Source organism: Cibotium barometz, chromosome 60, assembly GCF_041138505.1.
Source record: "Cibotium barometz isolate CiBa-2024 chromosome 60, ASM4113850v1, whole genome shotgun sequence".
NCBI classification, from domain to species: Eukaryota; Viridiplantae; Streptophyta; class Polypodiopsida; order Cyatheales; family Cibotiaceae; genus Cibotium; species Cibotium barometz.
This window is the reverse complement of record NC_141105.1, coordinates 13,362,835-13,386,925: the sequence shown is the minus strand read 5'-3', so window position 1 is coordinate 13,386,925 and position 24,091 is coordinate 13,362,835. Positions and strand designations below refer to the sequence as shown.

Sequence of the window (24,091 nt, the reverse complement as noted above, 5' to 3'; positions counted from 1 at the left end):
TGGAGGCTTGTGGAGAGTCAAAGGAAATACTTGTTTCCACTAGAGGCTTGTGGAGAGTCAAAGGAAAAAAAAAAGGTGATGAGTCGGGTCTCTTAAGAAGCTTGACTTGACCCACTTGTAGGTTTTTTAGTCATTTAAGATTAAAGGGTCAAATACCAACTATTTCCAGCAAGAGTAAAGTAGATGTGGTTGGTGATCACTGAACAAGGCCACTTGTATATTTTCATCCACCTATGCATGAATGCTCAAACTGGGAATTGGAAAACTTTCCAGAGTGGATAGATCTAGAGAAGGGTCAAGTATTAAAGAGAGAGAATGAGCTTCAGGCACAACTTATGCAAGACTAACTTCATGATAGTTGAGAGGGCAAAGACCACATGAGGGAGAGGAATGAAAACTCACTTGTCTCTTGCACATTTGGTATTTAATGAACTTTACATGTGTCTATGGACTCAATCTTTGTGGTTTTGTGGTGGCGGCCAATGTGGAGAGCAGCAAACAAAGACAATCACATTGATGATGATGATGCCAAGTGTCAAAGGATACAACATCCCTACATGGTAAGTGCCATCTTTGGCTCATTTCTAAATTTCTTATTTGAAATATTTCTTATGGATTACTATGACAATGAAGGGAGTGTTCACGATAGTGGGAAGGTACTTGCAAAGAGAACAACCAATTATGTATATCAGTTAAACTATGCACTTGGGGATGTTTGTCTTGGTGACGAGCCTAAGTGTCTTACTAATATTGGAGTCTACATTGCTATTGGGATTGCTATTGGGAGGGATTTCTCAAGTGGGATGAAAAATCCAACATACATAAAGATTCATAAGCATATGTTGAGGTTTTATGCATAGGGTCAGGAGTTTGTTAGGAAGGGGAAGTCTGTGACTTGGGCAACATATTTTGTGATTGGACCTCCCTTTTGGAGGTTTTCTTCATGGTTCCATCTCACAACCTCCTTAGGACACCATCACAGAGGATCATGTGCACTATGGAGTTTTATTGGTACATTATCACTCTCAAATTCAAGCTAGTTTTTTATTATGGAACATTCATGGGAGGTAATCCCAAATGCTTAGACTACTGTAGCTTTAAATATTTTGTTTTATATCTTATTGTTATATAATACATTAATGATCATTTCACCTTGTGTGGTGGGAGAAACTATTAGTTGGGTGGATCCATATATTAACATATATCAGATTTGGAGATTTGGCAATGGCTTGTTGTCATGCATCACTCTCCCTCTAGTTACTATGAGAGTGGGGGCTTTTAGATAGAGGTAGTATTGCCATTGTTGATTGGATCTCTATGTTGAATGCAAACCTGCATCATTGTCTTAGATTTGACCATTTTTTGGTGTTAATTTATAGTATGCTTCCTCTATGCTTTTTGTGGTGCATAGACGAGGGATAATGCCTCCTATGTCCAATATTTGAGACTCTGCATATGTAACCTATGGAGTCAGTGGTGGCTTACCACCATTTGCCATAGATATCACGGGCTACAGAGCCTACTAGGGAGGAGTGGCGTGGTGGCTTGGAGAGGAGCTCACATTTATGGCTTACTTTGTTGAGTTCTTTTCCATTGCAATGGTATTTGCCTTGAGTTGGGATGTGGTACAACCCCTATTCTCAAAACATGTTTGAAGACGTGATGTGTGTGTGCATCGATGATGGGGACAAGGATAACAGACTACTGTCTTCATATGTGAAATCCTTACTACATGCTAGGAAGCGAGGGGAAGACATGAGGAGGCTAGCAGTTCATAGGCTGCTAATGATGAGATCGATGTACGTGTGGGAGAAAACCCATACGACTAGTGAGCATGTGCACCTTCTTCGTACTTACAGTGGTGACTAGTAATTTGTGTTTTTGATAGTAGTTGTTTATGATTCCTATGTTTTTGATAGTAGTTGTTTATGATTCCTATGATTTTGGCTATGGTTTTACCAATTATCATAACTTTTACCTATGGTTCTCTCTTGCTCAATCTCACAATCAATATTTATGTGGTTTGGTGTCAATGTACTCATGAATGTACCCGAAGATCGACAATGCAATTAGTGTGCTCTCTTTTTCTCTGCTACTCCCTCTCACTATATCTCTCACTCAATATTTATATGGTCTGCCTGCCAATCTACTAATGGACACACAAGCACGCAAACACCCCGGTTGCACCAATTTGAAGACAATGCACCCAATTTATCTAGAAAGTCAAAGTCACGGTGTTCCAATCGCATGTGCAATGATGAATAGCCTTCTTTATAATTTCCTTTTGCCACGCCCCACTTGATTTTTTGGTTTGCTCAGAAAAAGTCACTCAGAGTATGGTAGACCTCAGAGATTTGAAGACACTCAAATGCATACACAATGGGATAAACTCAGCTTAGGATCAACATCAAATGTTTGAAACATTGTGGTGTTCGTGTGACCCTTCCTGAGAGAACGAACCTTGGTCTTGCTCCCTGGTTTAATGCAGTTTCATGAAATTTACACTTTACGAGCTAAAATTAGAAAATTTAGAGCTTGAAGGACTATGGTGGTTCCTGTTTCCAAGTGTTCACTATTTCTTTGCTCACATTTGTGTTTCGTTAGCTCATTTCTTCCCAAATCTCCTCACTCGATGTGAATCCAAACGAGTTTTTGTTGAAATGGCAAGTGATGAGTAAATATTTGGAGCAACGGGGAGTGGTATGTGACCCTCAAACATTTGTAATGGTTGCAAAAGTATAGACTATGGTTCAAAGGATTAAGGAGAGCCCAAAGAATGAGAAAAAAGGTGGAATGGCCAACCCATGTGGAGGCCAAAAGTAGGCGCCTAGAAGAAGTGGGAAAGGCCAGCCCATGTGGAGGCCAGAAGTAGGCGTAGAAGAAGTGGGAAAGGCCAACCCATGTGGAGGCCAGAAGTAGGTGCCTAGAAGAAGTGCGAAAGGCCAACCCATGTGGAGGCCAAAAGTAGGCACCTAGAAGAATTGGGAAAGGATGCCTCATGGGTGCTCACTTCAAGGGAGATGGTGCTCAAATCTAGAAAAGATTAGGGATGCTTACGCAAGCTTAGGCACCTAGAAGAAGTGGGAAAGGATGCCTCATGGGTGCTCAAATCTAGAAAAGGATGCCTCATGGGTGCTCACTTCAAGGGAGATGGTGCTCAAATCTAGAAAAGATTAAGAGATGGTGCTCAAATCTAGAAAAGATTAAGAGATGCTTAAGCAAGCTTATGGGCCATAATTAATGGTTAACGGAGATGTACTCAAGCTTATAAAAAGTACTCTATGCTTTTAAACTAAACCTCTTGCCTTGTCATTATGTTTCACTTTTGTTATTAGCATTATCATTAGTGTTAATCTCTTTCTTGCTTTCTAACATGCTAAGACGATGAGTTTAATTCATTTCTACACACCTTAATCAACTCTAAGATGATGAGTTTAATTCATTTCCACACCTTAATCAACTCTAGATGAGTTTAATTCATTTCCACACCTTAATCAACTCTAGATGCAAATCTCAAGTTGATATCATAGTCACAACAACCATCATCCCTTGAGTAGCTAAACATAGGTTACATTAGGAAAATGATTAGTTTTCTTAATTAGTTTTCAAGCATTTTTTCCCTCTTTTGCTAAGCAACAAATCATCAAGAATCAAGCATTTTTTGGTTCATAAGGATAACTTGGAGCTAGGACACCTTAAGGAGCTGTAACTCATCAAAGAAAGGCCTTGTTGATTAGGCCAAAAGCAAGAAAGTGGGTAGTAGGTTGGCGGCAAAAATCCCAACCTAAGGGGTAAAATTTCATATTTTTATACATCATTCTTGCAAGTTTTTATTACATGGTTTCAGTACTTAAGCTACGGAGGATGTGTAGATTGGATTATTGAGCACGGGAATGGACATTGAGCCCCCCCCCCCCCTCTCTCTCTCTCTCTCTCTCTCTCTCTCTCTCTCTCTCTCTCTCTCTCTCTCTCTCTCTCTCTCTCTCTCTCTCTCTCTCTCTCTCTCTCTCTCTCTCTCTCTCTCTCTCTCTCATATTGGGGCAGACTCAAGGTTTGCGAGCTCCAGGCCAGGTAGATTTTCGATGGGGATACTCGACATTAGATCATATCTTTACGCTCAAAGCCATTATTGAGGAGGGCACAACACATGGTCAGAGGATATATTGTTGCTTTCTGGATTTTCGCAAGGCTTTTGATACAATACCACGGGCCAGGCTAATACAGAGGATGTATGACATTAGGGTACCGCCAACACTCACTTGGGGGGGTACTTACTTTATATGAGTCAGTCACTAGCAGATGAAGACTGCAGAAGGAAACTCAAACTTGATTTATAGCACCATAGGGGTGAAATAGGGCTTCCCTTTGTCTCCAACTCTTTTTGGGCTACATATCGACGATGAGGTTTCAGATTTTATTGATAGAGGAGAGGGGAGAGGTGCTTCCTTGGTAGGAGTTTGGATACCATTGCTTATATATGCTGATGATATAGTCCTTATAGCAGACTCTCCCCAAAGGGGATGCAGAGACATTTAAATGTACTACATGCCTACATGGAGGCCAAGGACCTCATGGTCAACCTGGGCAAGACTAAGCTTATGACTTTTAATACCTCAACATAGTGGATTAGCATATCAGCACTAGGTTTCATTTATAGAGGGGAGGCTGTAGAGCAAGTTACCTCCTATGTGTATCTAGGAGTCCTATTTAGGGGCCTAGCTTTTTCCATGAGAGCAACCGCCCCGCTGAGGCGAGATTGGCACGAGGAAATAGAGAAGATGTGCTTACAGGTACAATTTCAAGAGCCCAAGACCAAATTATGGCTCTTTGATACTTTGGTCTCCCCTACTCTACTATATGGTGCCCCCATCTAGGGATCGACCCTAGATTATCGCTGTCGTTGCATGGGGGGGGCTACAACAGATGGGGGTCTATGGAGAGACCTCTTGTTATGATGATTGCTAGGATGATACGTAATAAGCCATCAGTCCCACACGAGATCATTTGAGCAGAGATGACTTCTACACCACTCGTAGTAGAGGTTCTTACTAGGCTAGTATCTTTCCTCCAAGGTTTATGGGAGCTCCCTCGACACAGATATGCTAGGCTCGTTTTGGAGTCATCACGACAGCTTGCAGAAAGGGGAGATGAGACATGCTGGTATGCACAGATTACATGGTTTGGTTTACATGGGATCTCTATGGATAGATTGCTACCTTTTCAGTACTCTTTAGACGCCACTTCTCTGCCTTTGTACCACTTAGAGGTGAACAAAATCATCAAGCAGGATATTATTATATTAGACACTGAGAGGACATGGGTATCACCAATGGCCCCTCTAGGGACGAAGATGAGTTTTTACAGAGATCACCTGCTTTGCCTCACAGAGGATGGTTTCATCACTTGTCCGAGATACATGGACATACATTTGTCACATGGCATCAGATGCACCATTGGTCAGATCTGCACTTCCTCTCATCAGCTGAGGATTGAGACTGGTAGATATGAACCACATAGAGTATCGGCAGAGCCGCATATATGTCAGCTGGAGCTAGAAACGGAGGAGCACTACATCTTCCGATGCCCGTACTATGAGATTAGAGGGAGGTTCCATTGCCTTTTCAAAGAGGGGTTCAGCTCCCTTGCCATAGTGATGGACTACAGTGACCAGAGATGCCTATGACTTTTTCTACTAGAGATACACTGGCATAGAGAGACTCTCATACGTGGAGGAGTAGCACACACAAGTCTTGTGTAGAAACAACTTACTGATTTCTTTGGGAGCACCACTTCAGCACAACAGAGATAGGGTCAAGACATAGCTGCATCCACATCCACATCCACATCCAGAGGGGTCACTCTTGAGTGTACCTCTCAGCTATGTTGGGATAGACACCCTAAAACTCGGGGTATTCATAGCAGATCTAGATGGCATGGGAGGATTAGAGAGATCATCGCAAATCACTAACAGATACCCTCCAGGAAGTTCACCCCGGAGGAGCTTGTCTTCATGCTTTAGCGACCTATGAGAGATTTCATCCACTGAGGGCCCATCTATACCCTCACGTATTCATGGGGAGAGAGAGAGAGAGAGAGAGAAGAGAGAGAGAGAGAGAGAGAGAGAGAGAGAGAGAGAGAGAGAGAGAGAGAGAGAGAGAGAGAGAGAGAGAGAGAGAGAGAGAGAGAGAGAGAGAAGAAATTTAAAGGGAGGGAAATTCTCTCTTTCTCTCTCTCTCTCTCTCTCTCTCTCTCTCTCTCTCCCCAATCCCACCTTCCCTCAGGTCTCTCTCTCTCTCTCTCTCCCCCCCCTCCCATCCACCCTTCTCTCCCATCCATCCATGTGACATAGCTGAGGGAGACCTCTTGGCCATACTCATTAGCCCCATGCTTGATATTTTGGAGAGTGGTATACCATCTACTTAGAGTTGATGCTGCTCTCAAGTTTCTATGTTCTTAGTATTCCATGATGAGTTTCCATGGACAGTTTTGTATCACCCCAGTGTGAGATAGCTATGTTCGTGTTTTCTTTTTGTTTTATTTTCCATTCCATGATGAGATATGCCATGGACATTATTGTATCACTTTGGTCTCATAGGACCATTGGGTCTTTAGTAGACGCTTAATATATCCTTCTTTCTTTCTCTCTCTCTATCTCCCACCCACCCTCCTCTCTAATTTCATGCTCTCTCTCTCTCTCTCTCTCTCTCTCTCTCTCTCTCTCTCTCTCTCTCTCTCTCTCTCTCTCTCTCTCTCTCTCTCTCTCTCTCTCTCTCTCTCATTTTTTGTTTGTACTATATTCTTCTCGCAAGATGGTAAAGTGCTTTACGATAGGTCAAGCAGGTGAAAACATACTGACCTACGGAGTGGTTTAACAGTCTTTCACTAATATGATGGGAAGATGACAAAAAGGCCATGCTTCCACCAAATATGATGGAAAGATAACATAAAAGTCATGAAAAGGATGTAATCATACATACAACTAATGATAATCATATAAAACCCAAGATTGGATTGGTTAAATTTTTAAAACAAAAAAGATTGGTCATGCTTCCACCAAATATGATGGGAAGTTAACATAAAGGTCATGCAAAGAAGATAATCATACATACAGCTAATGATAATCATATAAAACCCAAGATCGGATTGATACTAATTCTAAAATAAATAACAAAATGGAAGATAATTGGGAGCCTAGAGTGGCCCATCATTTGGGTTAAGATTCACATGTCATGTGTTATGTACACATGACATGTGTTATGTACACATGCTGGATGCTTGCAAGCAAACCATTTTCTTTTGGGGGTGATTTTTTTTTGGGAATAGGCAATTGGCAAAGATTACCCCTTATTTTTTTCCTTGTCTAGACATCATTATACAAAGTCTATTATAGCATTGGTGGTGCTCCAATACATGCCAAATGTTGCATTCTAGTTTTCATATTATTCACATGTGGGAATGACTCATTAATTGTCATTTCAAGACCAAAGAAGTGTTTGAGTTCTTTTCCTCAGCCCCAGCCCCTTTCAATGTACCTTTGTCAACAATATAATGAATGAAAGCATCTCCCAAACCTAATGTAATAATAGCTAATGCCTTTTGAACTCTAAATACTTCCCATCCTCATATTCTTGACACTTCTCCATTCCACTTACAATCCCCCATATTCTTGACACTTCTCCATTCCACTTACAATCCCCCATAAACTATTCTTCAACAAAGCATATTTTATTTTCACCTTCTATGTGTGAAAACCTTCTCCTTCTCAATGAGGAATGGAGTAGCCATGCTAATGCAAAGGGGGCCTTAGCACTCGATTATTCTCAAGGCTATTCTCAAGATTTGCTGCAAATGACACTTCTCAATGAGGAATGAAGTAGCCATGCTCATGCAATGAAAGGGGTCTTAGCACTTGATTATTCTCAAGGCCAATGTCTACACTTATACAACAAGATTTGATGCAACGACCAATGCAATTTTAAGCCAAATAATCACTCAAACTCAATAACCCCAAAAGTGGTTAACTAGAGAATTGTACCTTGGATCATTAAGGTAGATCTTCTTAAGAAAAGCCAAACATTTTAGCTACTTCATAATGTTTAGATGTTGGATACAAGAGCTACTTGAACATTAGCCTCTTTCCTTGAAGATATGTCTTAAAAATCCTTAAACAATGGATGAAGGAAGAGCTTGTTAAATCCTTCCTAGTTGCTATGTCTATGCCCTTTGTTCTCTAGTTAGCATATCTTACTATTTCATTATAAATATTGTGTCTTGTGTGGTTATCAAAATTTTCATACTCTTCCTGCCCATGTTGCCTTTTTATCATATGGCCATACTTTATTGCTCCCTTTCCCTTGCAGCTTCATAGTCCCCTTGTTGATGATGTTAGGAATGTTCTCTACACAAGAGTTGCATTGTGATGATGCTAGAATGGAAAAGTTGTATGAGCAACCTTGATCATCCAAGGCAATTGATGTCATGCCAATTTCCCCTTCTTAGTTGGTATTATATTATCCATGGCAAAGAAGAATTGTAATTGAAAAATCATGTTAAGCAAACATCATGGAAAACATAACACATGTAAGATTTATGGAGAGAGAGTAGAATAAAGGAAAATAAGGAGAGATTAGAGAGAGAGAGAGAGAGAGAGAGAGAGAGAGAGAGAGAGAGAGAGAGAGAGAGAGAGAGAGAGAGAGAGAGAGAGAGGGAGGTGTAACCATTTAGGCATTAAGGGGGAGCACACAACCTTAGAAAGGGTGTAAACATCATTTAGGCATTAAGGGGGAGCACGTAGCCTTAGGAAGGGTGCAACCATTTAGGAAGGGGGAGCACGTAGGCTTAGGAAGGGTGCAACCATTTAGGCATTAAGGGGGAGAAAGTAACATTAGGAAGGGTGTAACATCAAACCATTGTATGTATAAGCCATGACGTATGTGGGTAAGAACCAGCCCAAGAGACAGATCACATGAGAACCATATTAGGGCTAGGTTAGGCAATAGATTAAGCAAAGTAAGGTGCTAATGTGACAAGAAACATTCTACATTCCATATGCAGCAAATATGGAGTGTAGAATACGTATACAACTTTTAGCAATACTTACTTTAGCAAATATGGAGTGTAGAATACGTATATAACTTTTTAGCAAATATGGAGTGTAGAATATGTATACAACTTTTAGCAAACATTCTACATTACATATGTTATACTTACTTAGCAAATATGGAGTGTAGAAAATATGTGTATAACTTTTAGCAATAAGCATTTGAGAAACATTCTATAATCAATATGGAATACTTACTTATCAAACCTTTATTCAATCATTGGCACTATATAATGTAAGCATTTCATAAACAAACCAGAGATGATGCTTACATATCTTATTGACATTACCAAGAAGGTGATAATAAAATTAGTCAATTGTGGCCGCTTGTATGTCAAGGATGTGCATGCCTTATTTACATTTACCAAGAAGGTGGTAATAATTTTTATAGCATAGAACTTTAAAACTTAAATTTCACAATAACAAAGATATAGAAGAATATTATATACAATAGATGGCAAAGCCCACACCTATGTGCTCACTTGAGAGGGAGCTTTGATGGCTAATTTAGAGCTATCGAGTCATAGGCTATATGCTACGGAGTAATCTTACAGAGATGATTGATGAAGTGTGTGGAGAAGGGGTTGGTCATGTATCTATATAGACCTATATACACGGGGGTGTTGCCATGATAGGTATGTGGTCATAGTTGGTGCCACCGTCTGCAGTGTAGACTCAAACCATAAAGATGAACTAGAAACAACTATGAGTTACCCCACCTCCCATGGCCATTCAGGCTCGTCTTGGTTTTTGCAATGATATGGTGTCCAAGTGTTAAAGTCTACCTACTCCATGTGTGGATTGTTATGAGATAATGGTCCACTCTATAACATGTAGCCTATTTAGCAATGTGCCAAATCTAATCTAAGCCATTTGTAAACCATATGGCTTCCTAGGCCTCCATCTCGTGTGAATACAAGGATGTTGAGTGCTTAACCATGGTTTCTCCTCATAATAATGGGGGCCATACAAACATGAGTTAGCTAGTGTTAGAGCATTAATATCCAACACTTGCAAAGTGGCGACATGTATGTTAAGGACGTGGTTCTCTTAGGAGCAACCAATCGTTGATTGATCCAGGATGGATAGAGGCTTGTGTGTGTTTGGACCTAGAACATTTTATTAAAATTGAGAGCTTCATGAAATTTACTAGACTCAAGTTGTTTACACAAGCAAGAAGGTGAGTGTAGCTTGTCAATTATGGCCATTTGTTTGCAAAGGACATGGATGATCGAGGGATCCAAACATGACCCATTTGCTTCAATAGTGTGCAAGGGCATATGTGTAACTAGGCTCACGTCATTACATTTGAGAATTGATAATTTAATGTACTAGAATGGGCCTTACCACATTAAATATGGGTCCCAAATTCTCATTTACATTAATTAATTGATATGTTGAAGCATGTCTTTTTAACCTTAGGAAAGGATGGTGAATTGAATGGTTCACATGTTTGAAGTGTGTATGGTGTGGGTTTGACCCGTGTAGGGTGAAGTGTGTAAGGTGTGGGTTTGACACATGTAGGGTGGAGGTGATGCTTTCCATAGGTGAGGTTCTTTCTTAAGAGTCATTCGTCTTCTCTCTCTCTCTCTCTCTCTCTCTCTCTCTCTCTCTCTCTCTCTCTCTCTCTCTCTCTCTCTCTCTCTCGGTCAATGCCAGGAGAGGTTGCACGAGACATGCAGGGGTGAGAAGAGGGGTTTGGAGGCAGGAGAGATAGAGACGAAGAGATTTTGGTTGAGGAGGGATGGGTGGGTTGGTCGAGGGGCGCTAGGAGGGCTGGGCGGCCTTTGTAAGACGAGGCAAGACCTGGACGTCGTTGGGCAGTGTCGAGCATGGAAGGCGACAAACGACCGGAGTGTAGGCTAAGGTGCTGAATAATTAATCGGGTGCCACACCCGATTAATTATTCAAGTACCATGGAGGTGCATGTAAAGCTAGTCAATTGTAGGTGCTTATTCTCTTTTATTGTAGGTATTAAATAATTAATGCCCACTAGCGTGGGCATAGGCTCACCTAAGCTTCAAAACCTTAGCACCTCCTCTACACTCTCTGCCTCCACACCCTCGACGCTATCCGCTAGCACCCCCATCGCTCTTCGCGAGCACCCCCATGTCCTCAACGCTCTCTCAGCTAGCAAGCACATGGTATACTCTCTGCCAGTACCCCCAAGTCTTTGCCTCCATCCCCCTCTACGCTGATGTTCACCTCCACCCCTCGACGGCCCTATGCTACACTCTCTCAGTGTGAGGTGGGATTTCTATCTGAAGGGACTTGGTGCCTTGAGGGTATGCTTTGTTGGCTATATATAGAGACATGCTATCGCCTCCATCTCCAACATGTTGGCTATATATAGAATGTCTCTATATATAGCCCTAGGATCTCCTCTATATATACTCATCTATTGTGTGTATTCCACACACTTTGGGGATTCAATCTTGTGTCTCGTGTGCTTCTCTCTCATCTCTCTCATGCTATCGCCTCCATCTCCAACATGGTATCAGAGCGCTGCCAAAGCCTACATATGGCCACGCGATAACATAGGTCTTAAAGCCATCGTGTGTGCGATAACATTCAATCCTCCGCAGCAGCGTCAGCATGGCCATGTGCTCCTATGCCTTGCTCATGTGCGCAGCCGCGTTAGCGTTGGTGGTGCCCCAGATGGCGGGCGCTAACGACCCGAAGCTAACCATGGACTTCTTAGTGCCCACGGAGATATGTTGGAGATGGAGGCGATAGCATGAGAGAGATGAGAGAGAAGCACACGAGACACAAGATTGAATCCCCAAAGTGTGTGGAATACACACAATAGATGAGTATATATAGAGGAGATCCTAGGGCTATATATAGAGACATTCTATATATAGCCAACATGCTTTGCCTCTCCTTGCACCTCCTCCTCATATAGATGCAAACTATTCGAGGCTGGCTAGCATACCCTCAAGGCACCAAGTCCCTTCTGATAGAAATCCCACCTCACACTCAGCGCCATCTAAGCCTTTTCTCCTACGTTTCCCCAGTTCCGCCTTGATGCCCTCCTCCCTCTTGGATTGTGCGTTTCCCTTCGTCTGGAGTCTTCTCTCTTGTGCCTTCGAGAGAGAGAGAGAGAGGCGTGGCTACCACCTATAATTACTACACGAAAAAGCAATCAATTTTTTCTAATTATAGATGCCATGTATATCTTAGAAAGAAAGAATTCTCTGATGATTCACAAGAACTGACACGTGCTAAGCGAATTAATAAAAGCACGAGGCGCGCCAAAATCGTTTGGGGTGTTTATTGTGGACAAACGTGGCTTATGTGCCAGGACGCCCGAATGTGTGAGCGAGCGAGCGAGCGGGCGGGCGGAGATCTTTTTATGGTTTAAAATTCAAAACGACCCTTGCATCGGTGCAAGATTAAAGGACTTTCTCGTACATACAAACACGGGCAGACAATCACCTGGTTAGCTTTCCCAGCATGAATGTGGAGGAGGAGATTGAGCGTCTCAAGGAGGAGATCAAGCGTCTCGGAGCTCCTCAGGCCGATGGAACTTACTCTGTGAGAGACCCCCCTTCTCGCTCTCTCTCTCTCTCTCTCTCTCTCTCTCTCTCTCTCACTCTAAGATTGTCTAAATTTGTTTTGATTCATAAAAATGGACCTCAGAGCGTCAACTTCTCTTCAAAGATCATGCCTTGAGGTTGTAGAAACGAGTTATTTGATTTTGTCAACGTTGCAAGTTTGTTCTAAGAATATGCATCAGGGGTTGGCTCTGTGCCCCTCTTCTTTCTCATGGACGGGTCCATTGCCAGATCTTGTGGATATCATTAGTTATTTCAATCGAAGATATCATTTCTTGTGGATCTTGTTCACTATGATCCACCTACCTTACCTTTGTTGGCGTGGTTAGCATTTTTGCGCCATTTCTGTGGCCTGCTTAGTGGGCAGCATGAAAGCCTCGTGTGCGAAGAGCAATTGGCAGATGCCATGTATCATCTTCTCTTTAGAAGCAGCCAAGATCCTCTGGCACAGATCTGCAAAGCATATGTGTGGAAGAACGTTAAGGATGTTGGAGCCCCATAGAAATGGTTTCGGCATCTGCAGCTTTGTCCTCCATTTGTCGTAGATATGTTTTCAAGTGATGGATATGCTTGTATGTGTGTCCATATGTATTTGATTATTTTAACCTATAACTAGCTGAAGAACAAGGTTTGGGCACTTATGCCACATTAAGGGTAAGCTGGAGCCTTGGGGTTGGGAGTCCAAATGTGTCTGATAAAGAACACATTTAAGGAAGCAGCACCTGGCAAGCTATACTAGAAAGCGGGGATTTTCTGCCTGAAATTTTGGGTACACAATCATATTGCATCTGGGAAAGATAGGGATCTGCATCTTTCAGCAATCATTACCCTGGATGGTTTATGATATGCCATGTAACCTCAATTTATGCTCTGTTTCCAATGCTAGACCTAGGCATTGGACAAGTCATCAAGTAGAAAGATCCCAGTTGGTTGGGCCTTCGCTGTGGCTATTTTGCAAGTTCAGAAAGTGGTTGCAAGGAAAATCTGGGGCATTTCCATACTTTTGATGGATGTATGTAGAATATACATGGAGAGACAATACGATTTGTGAGAAAGGTATAATCACATAGAGAGGGACAAAACAGATGGTTCACCCTACACATTCTGTCATTTCTGTTGGAGAATTTGGCAACCCATATGCCAACAAGTAGCTTATTAATGTTCAGATGAAGTCACAATTTAACATGGCAATGTGGATGCTTATGGAGATGCACAGGCATGACAGATAGTCAGACAACAAATGAATGGTTTGTACCTTGCTGCCCCTAGCTGTGAGTCATGGAGTATGTGCTGCAGCTCAACTTTTGCCAATGCTAGATGAGCTCACTTAAAACAGGCTTGGGAGTGGCAAGCTCCTCAAAATGCTTGGTGAAGGGTTTTGAGAAGCAGCAGGATGCAGGGATAAGGTCACAGGCAGAAGTACTTGGCTGTTGGTAGCATATTTATCCTATGGTTTGGTGATAGCTCCGGTTGACCAAGGGTAGCATGAGCAGCAATGCATTTTTCCAGCTGTTTGGCAGCCTTGTAGGGCAGTAGGTGCTGGCCAGCCTGGACACTTAATTTGGGGGCTCAAGTGGACTGTGGCAGCATGGCTAGGCAAGGAGGGCTGGTCACCTGTACAGAGGGTCCCTATCTCTCCGCATTGTGTTACAACCTTCCGAGGTATGAACGATACTCTGGTACTTCTGTGACACGAGACAGAAAAAGGTTCTCATGCATAAACAAGATGTGGTGCTTGACAATAAACTTATGAAGCTGAACATTTTTCTTACATGTGCAGAAGTCTTTGGACCTTATTGTTAGTTTGCACAGAGAGAGAGAGAGAGAGAGAGAGAGAGAGAGAGAGAGAGAGAGAGAGAGAGAGCATATTGCATTAGATTGGGTCCCAATTACCCACTAAAGGGTCCCACCATTGATGGTGTATTTGCTTTAGTGCTACAGATAAACGAGGACAGAAGGACTGGGGGGCTGAATGCTGCTCGGACGGACTGTGTTTTCTTCTGCTGCGAAAATCATGATGCACATGACTGGCTGCTTGTGTTTGACCTCAGTTTGCCCTTGCGTTTGCTTTTTCACTGCTGCTGAAGGTTGCAAGAAGGGGTGGACTTCCAACACTGAATTGCTGGGGATGAGATGGGAGCAATGAGGGCTGAATGGGCCCTTTTATAGGAGGCATCCCTGATCAGCTGGTCGGACCAGCCTGACCTGGTCATGGGGTGCAAAATGTGATGGCCCGGTCCCCACGGGACCCCGATGGGGCTCAATTCACCTTGCCGACGTGCCAAACGGCACCCGAAAATGATGGGACCGGTTGACGTTCCCCGCAGCTCGCGTAGAGCCAACGGCAACGGGGAACCCACGTTTTGCTTGCCAAGAACGAGTGAGAGAAGATCTTGAGGAAAAGACTCACGGAGGAGCTGTCATTGCTATTAACCAAGAAATATTTACAAGAGAGAGGGTCGCTTGAGAGCAGGCATGAGCCATGGCCGTTGGGGGGGGGGAGGGGGGGGGGTGACTCGGAGGTAGAGAGGGAGTAGGGAGTTGGGCGCTTGAGAGCTTGAGTGCGTGGTTGCTTGGGTGTTGGCTAGTCCCCCATATAGATGCAATATATACGGGGCGGTCAAGCACACCCCCAAAGCACCAAGGTGGCCCAGATAGAAATCCCAAACGGGAGGGCCACCACATACTCCCTGCCTCATGTCCCATTCCACTTGCTTAGCACTATACCAGTACCAATCTGGCGTCATGTCATCCCATGACAACCTCTTCTTCTGCCCGTCTTGGCTTTGTCTTGTTGCATTTCCTGGCTTACTGCCCAGCACGCCTAGACCCTGCATGTTTGACCAGGCATTTTCTTGGCTCTGCATGGTGGCATTCATTGGCTTGATGTTCCTCTAGGATCACCCTTTTTTCTTTGTCACTGATTGCAAGGTTCACTTGACTGATTGGGGCCCTTCTGTCACTAGGCCACTGCGGTGTTGTTTCCCTTGGCCCTTGTTTGACTGGTGCCCTTCCGTCCGTGGACCCCTGCCTTGCTGTCTCCTTGTCTTTTGCGGGGCCTTCTTAGCCGAGCGGGGAGGGGCGGTCCTCAAGCACGGCACCAACACCTCAGTCCCTTGCATGTCCAGTAGAAGGTTATTGACCCCTCCAACATATACTTGTCCATCCATGAGAGTCTCACAATGGCTTCAAAGGCGTCCATTGGAACCACAAGGAAGTCCATCTTGGCTCTCCATGCGCCCGCTTGAACCGGCACGGAGTACGCCATGAGCACATTGGAGTCAGTGCCTTGAGCAAAAGACACCTCCATGGCTATGGCCGTACGAGTTAGCCGTACCCCCAACCTCTTAGCACATCGGGGGTCATGAAATTGTGCGTTGCTCCCGTGTCCACCATTATGTCTTGCTTTACCCCGTTCATCTATGCTTGAAAATACAAATGTGGAATGGTTTGTAGTTGTGCTGCCATACACCTCGGAATTGCCTGCACGGCCCCCACACGGGACATATTTGGCGCTCTCTCTTGATTGGGAGCACTCCGGGGTTCATCAATCTTTGTGATCCGTACTCCCCCATGGTGATGATACCCATCGTGGTGATCTCTGTCGTCTCCTGCATCGTGGGCATCCACTGTGTTCACCCTAGATTGGGCTGGCCGTTTTGGGCATTCATTGTCATAGTGATCCCCATTGCACCAACGACAACTCCTCCGGGTGGGGTCTCTGATAGCCACTGTTATTCGTGTTTTGAGCCGTGGATTGGTTGTTGCTCCTCCAACTGTTACTTGCTTGACTGCCATAACCACCTCTGTGAGGGTTTGCATAGCCTCCACCTCGATTTTCCACTGACTGTGTTCTTGATGACTTATTCTTCGTGTCACGGGTTGCATTCTCTTGCTTCCCCTGCACCTTAGGTGCAATGGCAATGTTAACTGCCGTTGTGTTTGCTCGGGCATTCACCCTACGATGATTGTCTGTATCTGCCAGTCTTTCGGCCATAACCATGGCCTCCTCATAGTCCCTTGGATTTTGCTTTTCCACTTCTCTTCAAGCCCAATCCTTTAGCCCAAACAAGAATCCATGCAGCCTATCCACCAAAGTCATCTTGGCGATTTGGAGCATGATTTGCCGATACTTGCTTATGTACTCTGACAGCTTGCTATCTCCTTGAGCAAGATTCCTCAATTCCATTCATCTCTTATTTTGAAGACTTCATTGCGGGGGACAAAGTACTTTGTGATGTCCTTTTTGAATTCGTCCCAAGACCTCCAACCACTCCTCCCACCGTGTTTCTCTGCGGCTAGGAGCCAGTTGAACGCATCCCTGTGAGAAAACGGGCTGCAATCTTTATCCAATGCCGGTCTGCCACTTGATTCATTTCCAAGTACTCTTCCACTTCACGGATCCACTTTTGCAAAACTAGAGAGTCCCGTTGTCTCGAGTATTTTTCGGGGGGTTGAGGTTTGTACCTCCCAAACCCGTCGTCTTCTTGCCCCCTACGCCTTTCATGACGTCGGCGGCCAGGTTGGGCAAACTCCCTTTCGGAGTAGGGGGAGGACCTGTGGTCTCTCCTCTCGGGTGCCAGCGGGAGCCGCTCCATCAAGGTGGCTAGCATGTCCTCCAGGCGGCCTAAGTGCTCGCCTTGCTCTGTCATTTGGGCTTGCACCTCGGAACTATCCCGGAAGTCCCCTTCGTCATCCATGTTCCTCACCGTCAAGGGTCTTGGTTGTTCACCTCGCCTTTGTTGGCATTCGGCGTGATTGACCCACCGTCGGATTTCGATTGAGAGGGCTTCTTCCTCTTCAATCCGTTGTGCTTCCGCTTGAGACAACGAGGCTTCGCTACTTTCGTAGTTGGCTTCTTGAAGAATTTGTTCACGAGCCACGTCGTGCCGTTTTGGCATGGGACGTTTGCTCAGCCGAGTGGATTCGGGCTCTGATACCAAGTGTGATGGCCCGGTCCTCACGGGACCCCAACGGGGCTCAATTCACCTTGCCGACGTGCCAAACGGCACCCGAAAACAATGGGACCGGCCGATGTTCCCCGCGGCTCGTGTAGAGCCAACGGCAACGGGGAACCCACGTTTTGCTTGCCAAGAACGAGAGAGAGAGAGAGAGAGAGAGAAGATCTTGAGGAAAAGACTCACGAAGGAGCCGTCATTGCCATTAACCAAGAAATATTTGCAAGAGAGGATTGCTTGAGAGCGGGCATGAGCCACGGCCGTTACCGGGGGGGGGGGGGGGGGGGACCGTGACTCGGAGGTAGAGAGGGAGTAGGGAGTTGGGTGCTTGAGAGCTTGAGTGCGTGGTTGCTTGGGTGTTGGCTAGTCCCCCATATAGATGCAATATATACGGGGCGGTCAAGCACACCCCCAAAGCACCAAGGTGGCCCGGATAGAAATCCCAAATGGGAGGGTCACCACACAAAAGGCCACCTAAACCAACGTGTTGGGTTTTGTCGGTTGACCGAGGCTAGAGTGGTTAAGACTTACGAGGAGGATGGGGTAGGAATTGCCCTTCAGGTCTCCCATCATCGTATTGCAGTAGTACCAGTCACAGCCGCACCGACAGGTGTCTGGCGACTAGGCTCATGCTAGCGATGGGAGATTTGCAGTAGCATAGCCGCTTGGCACATCTGGTGTGCTAGATGTAGCGAGGCCATCGAGGGCACCCACACTTTGCCGGTTGAGACTATTAAGAGCATATGGCTCGACATCATTCACACCCTCTGCGGTCAGTGGGGGAAGTTGCAGGGAGGTTTTGACTGCATGCGGAAGCGGTGGGAAGCCTTCTTGAGACTTTGGAGGCCTGGCCCTTTCCTGATGAATAGAGGCAGTGACCCCATTTGGCATTATAGACCAGCTGTATGGTTGTTTCCCCCCTCTCCCCTTGAATGAGATAGCCTTCTCCTCACAGAGTGGCCAGCCGGAGGAGAAGCATCTCTTTTCCTTTTAACATTTGTCTCTTGCCCTTATATGAGGTGAGGTTGTATTTAGCCTGTCGTGGTTGTACTTAGGCCTTTGTGCTTGTTTTTCTTTAACTAATTGAAGGATCTTTTTCCCAAAATAAAAAAAAAAGTTTCTTTTGAATGAAACATGTTTCTTTCCCTCCCACTTGTTGTCAATACAATTTGGGCGTTTTTTTATCTAGGAGTCTACTAGTGAGGACATCGAGGATGTTGAGGATTGAGTGCCTAGACTCCAGATTGAGGACTCTAGTCTTTCGGGCTATCAAGCTCCTCTAGTTTATCATGCATCTATCAACATCCTTTACTTTGTCCAAACTTAAGTTTTCTTTTTTTGTAATAGCACATGACTCAGCCTTTTTGTGATCACTTTGAGTGCTTAGTGGACTATGTCACTCTTACCTGCTTTATATATTGTTTCTTGAGTTTTGAGCAGTTGCCATTATTGATGATGGAATTCGGATCTTGATTCTTGATGTTGCTAGTTTATTTATGCTAATTGATTTGTTGGGTGTCCATTGTAACTGGGTCACCTTGAATCTTTAGTTTTAACTTGTAAACATGTTTTAATGTGTAAATGATGCATGTTTAATATTGTTTTGTAAGCAAGGCAACATATTTTTTTTACATATTATAAACTTATATATAAATTTTGGGACCCTTATCCCCCCTCTTGAATGATACGTTTTTGAAATGTTTGGGATTTGAAAGAATTGAAACGCGTTTCAAAAAACCCCTGGCAACTATGGCACCAAGCGAGCACCACGAGCACCAAACAGGCGCGGAAGCCTGCATAGGAGCACAGAGGGGTGGACAGTAGGTACTCATCAAGGTTGGATACAATGACAAGGGGAGCCTCCTCCAAAAATGGTACCATAGTTCTTTCTCTCTCTTTCTTTGTCACGAGAAACAACTAGTGAACGGAAACAACAATGGTTTCTCCAATGTGTTTTCCACCGGACGGGACCCGCATTGAAGGCAGCAAGCAGCATGTACAAGGATGTTGTCAGCAGCACACCAGTAGAGATGGTACAACTGATTGGTACAACAGGTAAGGGAGAAATCAGTGGGATTAGATGCTTGGCATCTTGTGGATGTAAAACCTATAAATTGAGGCATTGGCTTAATGAGATATTGCTAGTTTTTGAGTATCCATGCTTACATTAAGCTATTAGATTAATTGTGTACTAATCTCATCTTAATTACCTTCTAATTACTTGCAAATCATGTTGATTCTTGCATTTGATCCACCATAGCTTATCACATTGCTGCAAAATCAACTCTATGAACATCAGAGGGAGTTTTAGACAGATTGATCAAATTGATGTAGCTTTACTTCATTAGTGGATTATTGGTATTGTGTACATTTGATGATCAACATCATCCTAGGTGGTTGGGTGTTTTCTCAAGGATAGGAGTGCCATTATAGGTGTTAGTCTTGCTGGATCACCATGAGGAGGGAGATGGTGTTTTTTATTCTATCCAGCCAAGATGGAGATTGATGAAATGTGAAATGTATGAGATTATTACTGACATTGTCCTTCATCCAGTGAGAGTAGTTAGTTGCTCCAGGAAGCATTGGCATGTTGACCAACCGCCTGATATTGTGACCCATGGGTCTTGGTGCTTATGGCTGTATGGTGGATGTCCTATCAGATATCTTCATTGGAGTGGGAGTCAATTGATGGAGCTTTGATTTTGCATGGTCTATTCATACTTAATGGAAGTCTCAAAAAAAAAAAACCTTCCCTAAAAGGAAGGACACAACCTACTGCTGCCAGGTCTAGAGCTCCCTGTACGATGCGCCTCTTTCCTTCAGCCCACTTCCTCCAGCTGGCTCTCTCCTCCTGCGCCTCCAACCAACGTAGAAAGAAACAGCAAAAAGGATTTTTATAATTATCTCATGCAAGTGGTAAGTTGTCAAAACAGCTTGACTCTCCCCAGACAAATCCCTTCCCAACACCAAAACAAAAAATAACCCCTCTATAAACCACATGGAGAGGGATTGCTGGCTGTACAGCAGAGAGTGAGTCCTAAATGAAGAGATGAAGTTGGGCAAGACGAATCTGCATGCTTAAAGGCTTCTTTAACCCCATAGAGAGGTTCTGCAGCTAATGATGCTGAGACCACAAAGCCTGTGTTTTGACCTGTGTAATGCCTTCTGCAGCTTGTCCACATAAGTAATGTGTATGTACTGTGGTTTGTTACAGGCATCATCCTCAGATGCTGTGTACCAAGACGATTTGAGGACATGTACAGAGTGGAGTAGGGAGATTCAAGGTTAACAAATCATTGTGAGCCCTCATTCAGGAATCAGTACAGATAGGTCATTTAAGGATCAGTGAGGATAGGCTTCCACAGCGTAGCACTGAGGATGGGTCAATCAATGCCAACGGCCAAAGCAATGAAAATGAACAGGCTGGGATCTGGAAGGCAGAGGAAGCCAATGTCCGTTTGTGAGCTGTTGCACAGCCTGGGGGTGCTCAAAAAAACATGTGGGTGGTCTGGGGCTGTTGTGGGCAAAAAGGCGTTGAAAAGGGTAATAGAACGCCTTTTTGAGGCCAAAGCCAGCAGTTGGCCCCTCAGCAGCCCACTAAGTCCGAAAGTCAGAAAATGCTACTCCTTCCTTCAATAGACTGAATTCAGCATGCCCCCTTGCTTGAAGATTTAGTTGAGTATGAGGTTTTCCAATCAATAGTCCATATGAATTTAGCATGTTTACTTGGGAATGACTCCTATTCCAGACATGACCTATGTCTTGGCAGGCTCTCCTATATTTTTTGCACTTTCCACTGGTATCTGGCTGGAAACAAAAAGCCTCTGGACACCTGCTTGGTGGTCCTGTCTTGGCAGCTCTCCAATGAACCTTTTCCATGTGGACTTCACAAGCTTCCTCCTGGAAGGTTGTAAACCCAGTCTTAGCATGAGTGCTAGGTGCAATGTCTTCTTACATGTCAGTCAAACTTGTGAAGAAATGTAAGATATCAGGGGAATTGGTGATGACAGGAGATGTGTGCACTGTGTACTTGCTTCCAACTTTTTTACCAGACACTTGGATTAGTGACCTCTTTCCCAACCATGGCTCTCTCTAGGCTTTCAATTTCTCTTCACACGGTGCGGACTGATTGGGGGAGTATAAAAAGTGGTTGTGGACTTCACTTGAATCTAGGCATCAACTTGATTCAAGGAAAACACTCTTATTGGATTGTCATGAAGCATGAATAAATGTGTACTTAAGTAGCTGGGTGTAGGCTTTGGAGAGGTTACCAGTTATATACCCAAGGTTTGCATATTGTGTGGTTAGGAACCAAGGGTGTATCATGCATGTAGGTGTCACTCTTTTAGGGTTTGAGACGCAGACCCTTTTGGAGGTAATTATGATGATTGTATTAACGTCCATTAAAAGCTGGATATGACCTATGGGAGAAAAAAGGAACACGTCTCACAAGAAGATAGATAGCAAGTTATATTATTGAGAGAGAGAGAGAGAGAGAGAGAGAGAGAGAGAGAGAGAGAGAGTTGTACTAATAGAATCTGATCACATTTTCAACCTTTTGGTTTTCCATAGGTAAAGTTTGGTGTGCTTTTCAATGATGAGAGGTGTGCAAATCTATTCGAGGCACTTCTGGGTACTTTAAGGGCTGCAAAGAAAAGAAAGATTGTAAAGTTTGAGGGGGAGCTGCTTTTGCAAGGGGTCCATGACAATGTGGATGTATTTCTTTTGAAGACATAGTATTGGAAATTAGGTCTCTGGTGATGACAATAATTTTTTTATGTGTAACGCTGAAGTGAGAGCAGCATACATATGTATTAACTGAATCCCTTGCACCCTTGCTTGTTTGGGTGGAATCCCAACCTGTCCTTTGTTGATCCCCAGCCTGTTCTTTGTTGATTAAAGATGAACAATTGAACCTGGGGTAATGCAGGTTCTGCATCTGCCTAGCAAGATTTTGTTCCATCCACAAGTATGACTGGGGACATTACTCAAGCAGGTGAGGATTTTGCCCTGAGCCTTTTCTACTAGGCTGATATCAGTCATTGCTTTTATTCATGTTTCCATCCAGTGCTGATCAAACCGAGTTCATTTATATGTATTGTTTGGAGATCTTTATCCCACAGAAGCTTGTTATGGCCTAGTGCTCTGTGGTGATTCACTCAAATGCTTATTAAAAAACATGCTTCCTGAGAACGTAACGAAATCTGGGATTTGGGTTCTGAAGTGAGGTGCTGTTAAGTAATCATCAAATGCCAGTTTGTTGCTGTCCTGTTGAAAGGCAGGTCCCAGTTCTGAATCTTGGCACCTTAGATTACTTTAAAACAAGGGTGTAACCCATCAATTCAAATGAGATCGATGCGTTTAATGTAATTGCTTTTGGTCGTTTGAAGGTATATCATGGAGTATATCTATAGAAAATAGTGTTAAACTGGATTAAAAAAGGATTAATAAATAGTTTGTTGTTTAATTAATTAACACTAGTTTGGTAAAGTGCCTCGGGACTCTTTATGAATTTTTAGCCACCTCTAGTGAAATCTTGAAAAAAAAAATCTTTTAAAAAACAAGACCATGAAGGAGGGGAAAAAATGTTTTAGAGAAGGGTACTAAAGACTAGTGTATAAAAATATGCTAATTTATAAATGATATATAAGGATTGGTAATATTGTTTAATAGTAGAATAATATTTTCTTGATACCAACACCTTTTTTTTTTCCATAAATAGATTTGCCTATTGAAGTCCCAATTGAGTTAGTGTAGTGGTCAAAGCTTGTAACTTGTAACCTCTAGGTTATGAGTTCAAGTTCCACTTATGCTCGCTTGATGTGTTTGGTTGCTCGGGCTTTTGTCCCTTGAACAGTCGAGTGACTCCTCCTCGGGTGGTGGATCACCCGAGATAGGAGGATCTATACGAGACCCCTCCGTTGTTCCAGCGCTGGACTCATCGCGGTGGTCATGGGGGATGCCTAATTCGTGGCTCTTGCCTGATGGTACGTGGCCCTTGTCCGACCATGATAATTGGCTAATTGTTTGAAGGGGAAATCGGCTCCACCCACTTGAGTGGGCCTCGGGTGTGTACGAAAAAAAAAGAAAAAAAAAGATTTACCTATTGAAGTTATAGATTTAGTTTCAAGGTATTGCAAAGTTGGACAAGTTCTTTTATGTACAAAGTACTCATTCTTGTCTTTGATCTTGTTTGGATTAGAGGTGATTGAATTGGAACGTAGTTTTAGTTTTTGTATCCATTGCATATAATATTTTTAGTATTTCTACTATTTGAAGTTTTTATGTAGAATCCTTGAAATTTCTTGGAGCCTTAAGTGGGCCTTATATATATGCATTGGCTTTCACACTTATACTAGGTGTAACCTTTCTCAAGTTGTGAAACAATCATTGAATTGTATTATCCTTATTGTATGCAATGGTAATATGTTTGTTTGCACCTAGTTACTTTTTTGGCTTGTTATGAGATTTTTGGA

At 43.6% G+C, this 24,091-nt stretch overlaps 1 protein-coding gene across 1 annotated transcript; it reads left to right on the top strand.

Annotated features, from left to right (window-relative positions):
- Positions 1-12,473: 12,473 nt before the first annotated feature.
- On the top strand, positions 12,474-22,834 carry LOC147605007 (costars family protein WS02710_H03-like). The gene is made up of 2 exons (XM_086794263.1): positions 12,474-12,637; positions 22,188-22,834. Exons 1-2 carry the CDS (start codon positions 12,557-12,559, stop codon positions 22,350-22,352), a joined length of 246 nt encoding a protein of 81 aa, XP_086650389.1. The 5' UTR covers positions 12,474-12,556; the 3' UTR covers positions 22,353-22,834.
- The last annotated feature ends 1,257 nt before the right edge of the window (positions 22,835-24,091 follow it).

What these genes read in the sequence shown, in the direction of transcription:
- LOC147605007 (XM_086794263.1), top strand. Translation starts at nt 12,557, where the DNA reads ATGAATGTGGAGGAGGAGATTGAGCGTCTCAAGGAGGAGATCAAGCGT. An exon ending in AGGCCGATGGAACTTACTCT is followed by an intron (nt 12,638 to 22,187) that starts GTGAGAGACCCC and finishes GGTTTTCCATAG; the next exon opens with GTAAAGTTTGGTGTGCTTTT.